This window comes from Sus scrofa, chromosome 17 (assembly GCF_000003025.6).
Source record: "Sus scrofa isolate TJ Tabasco breed Duroc chromosome 17, Sscrofa11.1, whole genome shotgun sequence".
In the NCBI taxonomy this organism is placed as follows: domain Eukaryota; kingdom Metazoa; phylum Chordata; class Mammalia; order Artiodactyla; family Suidae; genus Sus; species Sus scrofa.
In genome coordinates this window covers 55457848-55469940 of record NC_010459.5, presented here as the reverse complement: position 1 = coordinate 55469940, position 12093 = coordinate 55457848, and the positions used below count along the sequence as shown (strand labels likewise).

Genomic DNA, 12093 nt, shown 5'->3' with positions numbered 1-12093 from the left:
AAATAAACAAATAGAAAAAATGAGGTTAACTAAAAAAAAAAAAAAGGGAGGGAAAAAAAGAAAGAAAGAAGGAAAAAAGAAAGCAAATTTCCCCAATTCTAGCCACAATATTTGCCTAGGTCTCAAAAACAAAAGATGATGGTCCTTCCACTTGGATTTCTTCCCACTTATTATTCATCTCAAGAAAGTAGACGTATGCATAGAAACTTCTGAGCAACTTCAATTTGCTGAATGAAAACAATAAACTTATGTTTCACAAGAAGGTCAGGAACTATAAAGTTGCTGGAGTCCTACACCGCGGACGCACAGAGTGATGTATGTCGATTATTTCTCAATAAAACTGGAAAGTAGATAAATAAAAAATAAAGTCACTGGAGTCTTAATATTGTTGCAATTACAGTAAATCAAATTCACAGCCGTCTCTGACAGCTGTGGGTGCTAGAGGGGTGCCTCCTGGAAGAAGTAAAGAAATGAAAAATGAATTGTTCTGCATGCATTATTCATATATTTATTTTCCAATGTTTGTATGACAGCACCTGTAGCTACCCTGTCAGTGAGGACAGCACCACGTTTTAAAATTCTACAGTCAATTTCCTGTTTTAAAAAACCTCTAAAAAGAATCAGATATGCAAGACTGACCTGCTTCCCACAATAACATCTTTAAATGTGAAACTAAAGAAGCATTGTGTTCCCATAAACACTATAGATTTCCTACAGGAGCGATAGGTATCTGGACACCACACCATCTCTGTCATGACAAATGCCATAACGTACAGTTCTTCATTTCTTTTGGAAACTGCCTTATTTATATTCAGATAAACTCAGCAATCTGGTCACGGTGTGCTACTTATAACCCTAGGTGTTGTATTATCAAGATTCATAAATTACACAGCCTTTAGATAAAAAAAAATGCGTATCTCAGAGTTACTCCTGCTTTTTTTAGGCCCCCAAGAGATGAATACTGAATGTATCAGATCTAAAAGGGTAAGGCGGATGAATCAGTTACAGGAACTCATCAAGGGCTTGGAGGCTTAATGGAGATAATTCTTCCGTTCGAACGCTTTGAACTTTGGTTAATGATTATTACAGATGAAAGAGAATGTGGGCTCACCACATTCTCCAAAGATTTGCATATTAAATTCCAAAGCTGGCAGGTAGACGTCTGGGAAACAGGGCACGTTTGTCCTCGACCTCCCCTTACTTCTTTTCCGTTCAAGAGGGATCTTTTCAGCCCACTTTGGTCATGCCTATGCCTCCGTCCGCATAAAACTTCCCAGGCCTGGCTTTCTCTGCCGTCATCACCACACCCCATTTCCTCCAAGACAGCATTTCTTCCCAGGGTTCAGGGGTCTCAAGGACAAGCGGTCTGATAAGCTAATAAAAGTATGACCTGGAGTTGCCACTACAGTGGGAAGGGGGGTGTTCGGGAGGGGGCGTTGCCTCTGTAGCAGTTCCAGCTGCAGCTGTGGCTGGGATTCGAGCCCTGGTCCAGGAACTTCCATATGCTGCAGATGTGGCCAAAAAAAAAAAAAAAGGCCCGAAGACAGCCACAGGTATTCCACATTCTCTATTGATAATACTCACTGCTTTTCAATCCACAGCCTAGAAAGTGTCTGCTATGCGTTAGGCACTGATAACGAGCAGACGCAGGACCACATCCCTGCAAAAGTCTCTGCCTTTGTGGACCTTAATTGACGACGGTATTGTCAGGAAAACCACACAAAACAAGGAAGTCAATATGTATGAAGCGATAAATGCCAAAGAGAAAAATACAGGGACACGAGGAGGGAGGGGTCCAAGGATTCCATGAATGGCCTCACTTAGAGGAAGAATTTGAACGAGGACCTGAACAAAGTAAGGCAGTGAGCCAAGTGGATACTGGCAGGGAGAGCCTTCCGAGGAAAGGGAAGAACACGCTGGAAGGTGGGAATGTGCCTGGTAGGAATGGTCTTTGGGGAGCAAGGAGGCCGGGGTCCTGTAGAAGAATAAAGTGGGACCGCGGACCCTCAGCAGATGGGATTACACAGGCCCCGGGGTGTCAGGTCACGTGACTGTACAGGCCCTTCTAAGGACCTGGCTGAGGGGCCTGAGCGAGAGAATCACGATGTGATACAAGTGGTTCGAAGGGAGGGCTGAGAATTAGGCAGCTCGCTGGCTTGGACCACAGCGCCAGCAAGAGAGGTCGTGAGACGTGTTCAGGCTCTCTCTGCACAGTGAACCGGGGGCCAACACTATCTGCCCTTGGCCTGCACGGGGGGCGGGGGGAGCGGCTCTAAAACCCTCCTCGCAAGGGTCGCGTCTTTCTTCTCTTAGGTATATCTAGGTCTGTAGGCAGAGCACGGCCTACTCACTGCTCTACATTCAGAAAGGTAGGGCGAGGGCTTTAGGAAGAGTATTTCCAACCACGTGCACCACTCTACCAAATCCAGGATCAACATCAGCGGCCACACACGCTGAGCAGATAGAACAAGAGTCTGATGTTGTCCATTCTGGCTGTTGTAACAAAATTCCTACAGACCAGGTGGCTCAGAAACAACAGGAACGTATGTCTCAGCGTCCTGGAGACCAAGGTGGGGGCCCTGGCCGATTCAGGGTCTGGGGAGGACGCATGGCCTGGTTCACAGATGCTGTGCCTCACACGGCAGAAGAGAGGAGGGCGGCCTCGGGGGTCCCTTTGACGAGGGCACTGGTTTCATTCGTGAGGGCTCCACTCGCAGGACCTCAGCAGCTCCCAAAGGCCCCACCTCCTAACATTATCATACTGGGGATTAGGTTTCAGCTTATGAATGCGGGGCTGGGAGGACAGAGACATGTAACCTTGGGCTGATGGAGACTATCGAGTAACAGACTGCCAGGGGTTCTCAGGAGAAGAGCTGATGCATAACCACACGTTCTGGTCACCCAGGAGATGAAGCCTCTGCAGGACCCCGTGAGGAACAACACGAAGGAATGAGGAATGGATGCTTTCTACCACAGGAGACAGTCTAGTCACCAGGGTTTGGTGGTGGAAGGGAGGAATCAGTGCCAGGTAACGAAGGGGAGAATGGAAGCCACTCTGTCCTTGTCCTGTAGATACACAATCACCCCTTTGGGCATTTCGAGCTCCACTGGAAGGCAAGACTTTTCAAGTAAAAAAATGAAGCCAGTCATTCCTGTATCATTGATCTCCACCTTGTTATTTGAAAAGATGCTGGGTATGCATGGGGAAAACGGGGACATGACCCATCTGATCCAAAGTGACTGGACAGCAATAGTTACAGGTGTTTTAGAAATAGAGAGACGGTCTCAAGACTATTTGCAAGGGCTCCGAGTTATGCTGTCTATCCCTGGCTTCATGGACCACTGCTCCTGAGTAACTGACACGCAACCATTCCTTCCCGAGGACCAAAAATGTAGATGCATGGTAACAGGTGGCACAGGGATGGTACGTACTAGAGGACAATCTGGACTTGCAAAGTATACCTGAATATTCTGGCTAGAAGGAAGGCTGGAGGTGGGGCTGACCCCAGAGGTAGAACTTTATTACCAGATAGTGGGGAAACCAAACGCACGAAGACGCTACTCTTGACTCCTTTTCCTATTTCATCTCAAAGCCTTGCTTTGCCCTCTTCCCCCCATTGTATCTGTATTGATGCACCAATAACACACAATGTACTCTTTATGGCTCTAAACTGAGAAGGAACACAGCTTGCTCTACTGCTGTTCATCACTGAATAAACCCAGGCCCAGCAAGATGTTGTTAACTCACCACTTTTGGAGAATTTACTCCAAAGGAAAGTTTACTCACGTTCCCTCACCTCGCTAAATGTCTGCGAATGGATTCACCTCTTTCCAGCTTCTTCCCTTCCTTCCTCACCCCACATTCCAAGCATTGAGTGAGGGCCTATTCTGCGTCAGACACTGTGATAGACATCTAAGAGCCAACCCTCACCCTCAAGAGGCTTCAATGTTAGGAAAAGAGCCTACTGTGCACAGCATGGTAATTTCTACACTAGAGATTGGAAAAACCATCACAAATAGTAGGCAATGTTGGAAAAAGAGCCTCCTGTGCACGGCATGGTAATTTCTACACTAGAGATTGGAAAAACCATCACAAATAGTAGGCAATCAGAAGTGGGACTTCACATTAATCAATTATTTTAAATACTTAGCAAGTACATACTGGTTTAGAGATGCTTCACCCTTGGAAAAAGTATTTTCTAGTACCTTTGTTAAAAAAGCAAGACATGTCTTCAGCCTCAATGAATTTGAGTTTCTTAGATATGAACGGATTTCTGGACAGCTACAACAATCAAGTCTTACCTTATGATAACACCTAAAATATGCAGCACGCTCGTCAGAAAATTTCTCCAGTCTTTTCGGACCTTTGCTTGAAGCCTTCTTGAATACTAACCAGCATCGCTGATAAATCTGGAAGGAAATACAAAGATGGCACTCAGCATCACCGCTGACTCAGATATTAATGACATTTACATTTAAGTTTCCTTTTTGATGTTTTCGCCTGTAAAATATTCATAAGCCATACATGTGATGTTGCTTTGGGAAAATAAAATTTAAAAACCCCAAACTGTTTCTACAACGGGTGTTTCATGTCATTCAGAAAAATCACTGGACTCCAAAGACAATAAGTATTTGGAGGTGAATGTCTCTTTGCTTTGATAACAATATCAATAAGACCATTTCAGAAAAAGTCCCAGAGATAAAAGGCTCAAATCAGCATAAATAATACAGGCATCCACAGCACACGCTGATTTAAAAAGCCATTATGTATGGAAACCACGGACCTGAAGAGTTCACTGGAAGTCCTAGGAAGAGATAGGCCCAAGGTGTCACCTGACATTCCTCATAACTGATGGTCAGGAGTGGGCTAGACACTAGACCAGCTAATGAATGGCTGTGAGACACCAGCCAGATTCTCCACCAGAAAATCCAGCCTGGAGGCTCAAAGCTTTTTGCCAGGCTGAGGTGTAGTCTGAGTTGAGAGGTTGACACTGGTGGGTTATACACTGAGATCGAGTTAATAAGCAGCGGAAAGTGGTTTAGAGAACTGAAAATTTCTGCTCTGGGCACATGAGACCTTTTAGTCCTTAGTCATCCGTCAGCTGCTGACTTTGTGATCCAGCCCTTCCTCTGGTTTTCTTGGAAGTCATCTGTATCTTTCCAACCCATCACCATCACCATCGCATCGAGGCAATTCTTTTGGTTTTTTGTTTGTTTGCTTGCTTTTTAGGGCTGCAGGTGTGGCATATGGAAGTTGCCAGGCGAGGGGTCTAATGTGAGCTACAGGTGCCGGCCTACACCACAGCCACAGCAACACTAGATCTAAGCCACATCTGTGACCTCCGCCACACTCGCGGCAACACCAGATCCTTAACCTGAGTGGGGCCAGGGATCGAACCCGCATCCTCATGGATCCTAGTTGGGTTCATCTCTGCTGAGCCACAATGGGAAAGCCCCATCAAAACAATTCTTTTTTTTTTTATTACTCAATGAATTTATTACATTTGTAGTTAAGACAATTCTTAATTGAGCTTGAAAGGGGTTCTGCTCAAAGCAACCAAAACGACCCTAATTGGAATAACTAACGGAAACAACACTAGACGCAAAAATTGTAATAAAGCCAAGGAAGAAAATGCAAAGAGCTAATGGACATATGGAAACCGACCTTCTCCTAAGGCACAAAAAAAGGTTTTAAGCCTAAAAAAATTCAAGAGGCTTAAATTAATAATAAAGATCACTGATGGCAAAGTTCTGAGTGGCACTCCCAAACTCTTCTGGCGACCTCTGAAGACCATTTGACACCAACTACAAAGACCCTTAAAGAATCGGAACTCACACGAGACTCAATTTAAAATGCCTCCTACCACGGCATGAGTCAGTGGCAGATGGATGAGGGATTCAGGTTTGCTACTACTTGTCTGCCACACGGACTATACTGTTTCCGTCTTCTGACTCACAAACTGAACATTCATTAATTGCTTCGTTTGGAGAGGTGAAAAAATGAAACCCCCTCTACTCTGAAGTCTAGCTCTGAACACCGAGGGTTACGTATGTGTCTGACCGACTGGATGTATAATGATATGTTAGCTGTATTATTTATAATAATGAAGGTTAGAAACTACTAAATCTTCCACAATAAGGAATGACAAAGTAAATTACAGTAGTCCTGAAATATATAGTGGGATATATATTACCCATCTACAGGATAACATAGGTGGTTTATAATAAATAGGTACACAGAAATATAGTAAATATGGAGTACAAAATATGGTATTATAATACACACCTAGAATATAGCTGATGTACATATTTAAGATAACACAGGCAGTCAGAATAAAATACAGTAATATAAATAGTATGCATAACATATCATAAAGTGTGCTACATCAATAATACACATGTTATCTATAGGCTAACATAGGCAGTTCATTTGAAACAAGTTTCAGAAGATATTTCTAATGACATGGGAAGGTGTTCACAGGGGAAACAGAATGTAAAACTTTATGTCATAATACTCACTAGAATGAAAATGCATAGAAGACAAAGAAAATATACCAAAATATTCACAGTGGTTTTATTTCCCTGGGTTGTCCAGAATGGGTTTTTATTTTTTGTTTGTTAGTTTTTGTTTTGTTTATTAAAAATTAACACTGTAAGTTAAAGGAAAAGAGTCTCCTGTTATTTCTTACATATCCAGAGGTATCGGTAAAATAGTATCGTTAAAATCTATTCTACTGGCTTTCATCTTTCATAGTCACTGAACTTATCAAGGGACAAACAAAGTGGAAAAGCAATTCAATGGAGGAAGTGTAGCCGTTTACATAAATGGTGGTTGAATGACTGGACCTCCTTAAGGAATAAACAAATACCTTAACCTAAAATGCTTATCTTATGCAAAAATCAACTCGAAATGGACGTAAATATTGTAAAAAACTACAAAGGCTTAGGGACAAAACAGAGAGAATGTTTGTGACCACGGTCTGGACAGAGTCCTTAGACCTCATACACAAAGCGTAATCCATAAAAGAAAAACTTGCCATTATTGGGCCTCATCAAATTTAAAACTTTCACTATGTGAAATGAATGAAAAGATAAGCTGGGAAAAAAAATATTTGCAAACCAGTATCTGGCAAAGGATTAGTATTTAGAATATATAAAGAGGCCTCAGATCTCGAAAGTAAAGAATCAAACAGTCCAGTTACACAATGGGCCAAAGACATAAACAGACATTTCACCAAAGAGAACATACAGGTGATCAGGAAGCACATGACAGAATGTCCAACCTCATTTAGCTGTCGGGGAAATAAAAATTCAAACCACAATGAAAAATCACTACACACCTATCGGATTGGCTGAAATTAAAAATATTGATAATAATACCACTACTAATGTTGACAAGCATGCAGAGAAACCGGATCACGTATACACGGGTGGTGGGAATGTCACATGGCACAGCTCTGAAACACAGTTGGGCAGTTTCTTAAAAAGCTAGACAAGCAACACATGACCGAAGTTGCACATTTAGGAATCTATCCTAGAGAAATGCAAGCTTCCCACACATACAAAAAAAAATGTGAACATGAATGTTCACAGGAGCTGGATTTGTGTCAGTGCAAAACTGGAAACAATCCATGCTAGTTCTCCAAGGGGTAAAAGGCTAAACAATTTGGGGAACATGCATATCATAGAATTCCACTCAGCTCTAAAAACAATTCGAATGAGCCCTCAGAGAATGATGCTTGGGGGTGGGGGGAGGAGCCAAGCCCCAAAGGTTACAAACTCTATGACTACATTAATAGCATTATTAAAATGACAAAACTATAGGAAGAGAAAATAGATTAGTTGGTATCAGGGGTTAGGGATGTGTGAGGAGGAACCAGAAGGGAAGAGAGTGTGTCCACATAAGGCAACACACGTTTGCTTCCCTGCAGTGATGAAACAGGCCTGTATCTTGACTCTATTAACATCATTATCTTGGTTACAATGTTGCATTATAGTTTCAAAGATGTTACCACCAGGGATATTGGGTAAAGGGTACAGGGACTTTGTGTAGTATTTCTTACAACCAAGTATCTACGTATAATTACCTTAAAATAAAACGGTTTTCCTTTTTTTTTTTAAGAGCCGTACCCGAAGTATATGGAAGTTCTCAAGGTAGGGGTCTAACCAGAGCTGCAGCTGCCAGCCTATGCCACAGCCATAGCAACACCAGATCCAAACTGCATCTGCAACCTACACCACAGCTCATGGCAATGCCAGATCCTTAACCCACTAAGCAGGGCCAGGGATTGAACCTGCATCCTCATGGATACTTGTCAGGTTTGTTACCACTGAGGCACAACAGGAACTCTCTAAAATGCTTAAACATTTTTAACAGAAAAATGCAGAGCTATTTAACCAAGATCTTAAACATTACAGCCTTATCTGGTAACAGTTACCAAGCTTCTTCTCTAGTTCCCTGTTTGGCCATCAGATTTAAGTCTAACTAACCATCAGGCTAGGTAACTTTAGGAAGCCAAGCAACAAGAGCCATTGGTAAGAGCTCATGTAAAAAAATCCTTTCAGGATGGAGAGTCAGCCATGAAAATTAACATTTTCAGGGCTATGCTTGGCAAACAGAAGTCTTACCAACATCTTTGCTGGCTCTTTTAAAACCTGACCCTCAGAGAGAAGACTGTAATTACAGTGGAAACGACTGTCACTCTGATTGTTCAAAGAAGGATGGGGAAAGGAAGTTTCTCAGTATCATCCGATCATTAGCAATCCCTTTCTTTTGCACATGGCCCTGAAAATGTGTTAGAAACAGCACACTAAAGGTATGCAAGATATATGCCAACTGTGGGGGGGAAATATTTTCACTGAAGAACATACTGTATATTTCTTAAGTATGCCTTAATTTTTAGACCCAATCTTGCATGATATCATTTCTAAATTTAAAAAAGAAACATCTTCATTTTCATCACAGTCAAATCAGTATTTGGCTTCTGTCTAAACTCTGTGGAATGCAAGCTAAAGACTCCTCAACTTCCACATGTGGAATGATTTTCATCTTTGATTCATCTGTATCGCACCGAGGGGATTTTTGCTTTTCTTTTGTTTTATTAAGTAGGAAGAGCAAAAGCGCAATGTTCTAATCAAATAACTGCAAGAGTGCTATTGTCTAAATTCACCCGCAACATCGCACTTAACTATTGGCTTGGAAGTCACCATGGAACAGATTAAAACACCTTGGCTCATGAGGAGCTAAGGAAAATAGAAACTTGGGTTATGAAAAGGGAGTTCATGAGGCTCAGAGTTGGTCCAACCTCACTCAAGATGATTGTTAATTATGCAGATTCCTAGAGATTAGCCAAGGTCTGCTGCAGGGGAACCTCTTGGGGTGGGGCCAGGCAAATTTGCTCACCGATGCCATGAATATTCATAAGGACTTTCAGACAACCCAGTGCTTGTCTCCAAATGAGGGCCTCTGAGTCCAGTGGTTCCAACGAAGAATGCAGGGGCCTTTGACGTAGATCACTGTGAGAGGGTCTCCCAGCTTGAGAGACACACTGCAGATGAAAGTCAAGTTGGCTCGGCTACAATAAACTCCCAATTTCAATTGCCTTATCCTCTCGGTCCTAAGAACACAAAAGCCACCTGGCACCATTAAAACCTTTCAATATTTCAGTATTGGTTAGAAGTGAAATAGGGCTCACTGAACATGGGAACATGAGGGGACCTGTTGGAGTAACAATGTCATGGTTACAAGGACCAGAAGTGGAGAAAAATCTCATTTGCTTAATAGCATAAGGCAGGGGTTTTTTTTCCCCTCCAAAATTCATTCATTCAACCATCTCCATCATATTTGACATAACACATGACCATCTATCAGTGCTTTTAGTTACCTGTTAGTTTACAATTGACTTTTTAACTTTTTTTTTTTTTAAGAGGAAACTTTGGTGTTCCCACTGAGGCACAGTGGGGTAATGATCTGGTGTCATCTCTCTGGCATTGCTGGTTCTATCCCTGGCCCAGCAGAGTGGGTTAAGGATCCAGCATGGCTGCAGCATTGCTGCGTAGGTTGTAGCTGCAGCTCAGATTCAATCTGTGGCCCAGGGAACTTCCATATGCCGCAGATGCAGCCAAAAAAAAAAAGGGGAAAACAAACAAATAAATAAAAGAGGAAATTTTTATCCTAACCATAATAGCAAAGTGTAGTTTCACTGAACATGAAGAGTGCAGGGAGCCCGGAAGATACAAGAAGCTGAGGAAGGGAGCTTGCCTGAACGGTGCAATTCCGAGGGCAGTCTCCTAATCAGAAAAAGAGGCCTGCCTGAACGGTGCAATTCCAAGGACAAGCTCCTAATCAGGAAAAGGGGCCTGTCTGAATGGTACAATTCCGAGGGCAGGTTCCTAAACAAGGGGATGCCTGCCTGCACGGTGCAATTCCAAGGACAGGCCCCAGAAGACAGTAAGGCTTGCCTGCTGACATAGGTGGAAAACTAAATTTCCCAGGAAATAATTTCCATTTTGTGTTGCTGAGTGGGGATTGTTCCATGGATAACTTAGTCTTTTCTGTTATTCACTTGCTATTCAGTCTTCCTCTGTCTTTCCTGATTATTTACTTATTATTTTTATTTCCCATTCTTATTTTCCTGTGGTGATTTGTAATTTAACAAAGTTACAACAATAATATAATAAGAATTTCATCCTGAAGGACGTTCCCCTATTTAAGTCCAACTTAGTTAAAACATAGTGTTTATCTATTAACTAGTTATATAGTAAACTTTAGAGTTAGGATTTTAATGAGGTCCATAAAAGTTAGCCATATATTATCCAAGAAACTTAGCTGTGAGTTTTGTCCTTGATTTTAAAAGCTTTTAAGTGATAGCCAGTTATATTTTCTTATACTGTCTCCCTGCCATAATGCTTTAAAGACAAGCAGTAGTCTAAAAACAAGAATCGTGAATGCCAAATTCTTGTGTCTGTGACCTCTTCAAATTGTAAAGACTGGCTGGCCATGGGATGATTTGTACTGAGTCTCCTCCTTCCCACCTGATGTGTTGTACCTAATTGCCCTTAAATTGTACTCGCTAAGTATAGTTAAGATAGAGATCTTACAACATGAAGTATTGTACCTAATAGCCCCTAAATTGTACCCAGTAAGTTTAGTTAAAACAAAGATCTTAAAACATGATGTATAGCTGTTATACCATGTAACAGTTAACCAATGTACTTTTAACACTGTGATGTAATCTGTAGCAAAAAGCTGTCTATATAATCAACCACTTATGCCAATAAAATGTGAGCAGTCCAGCGCCCTGAAAGAAGGGACAAAGAGGCTGCCTCCGCATGTACATTCGCCAACGCCGTCCATCTTCTTCGGGAAAGTGTACACTCCCTGGCGGCCAGAGCTGGCCTCCGGCAGAAGAGGAGGTAATTCTAAAGAAAATTTTGCTGTTAGGGAATGTGAGGACAGAATGCTTTTCACATTGAAAAGCCTCACCTCTTATGCATCAGGGTCTTGCCTTCTGGGCACTACTGGCATTTCAGACAAGGTCATTTTTGGTAGTGGGAAGGGTAGGGCTGTCTTGGGCACTGTCGGATAATTAGGGGCATGCTTGTCCTCTACCAACTGAATGCCAGTAACAAGCTCCTCCTACCCAGCTGACAACCAAAACAGTCTCCAGACATTGCCAAATGTCCCCTGCGGAGCAAAGGCAGACCTACTGCTATAGGTGAATGCACGCTGCTCTGAGAGTTCAGAACTGAAGGATATGAGGCTGTATGAATATCTTCAATGTCCTGGACCTGAACAAGTCAGTCCCCACACACACACTCAAGCTCAAGCAGATAGGAACATCACACGGTTTTGACAACCTGGGTGCATTTATACCAGATGCAGCAGTTACATGAAAAATCTCCTTTGGTGTGTGTTTCATTGTTGGCAGTGGTAGTTTTATGATACCTGATGTTCAGCACTAAATTGTCACCAACCCATATATGATTTCTCTTCTTCCCACTGTCTTCCGTTTCTTTAAAACTTGACTCCCTTAGCAACTACTGAGCTCTCTCGGTTTCAGATCCCTGACATTTTTACTCACTGCTTTTCCT

At 42.4% G+C, this 12093-nt stretch overlaps 1 protein-coding gene across 1 annotated transcript in view; it reads right to left on the bottom strand.

The window, feature by feature from the left end:
• The window catches only part of DOK5 (docking protein 5), a 150488-nt gene that overhangs the window by 71621 nt on the left and 66774 nt on the right, over positions 1-12093 (bottom strand). Inside the window, exon 2 of the mRNA NM_001123107.1 lies at positions 4303-4410. Coding sequence (NP_001116579.1) covers positions 4303-4410 — 108 coding nt within the window. The remainder of the gene's footprint in view (positions 1-4302; positions 4411-12093) is intronic.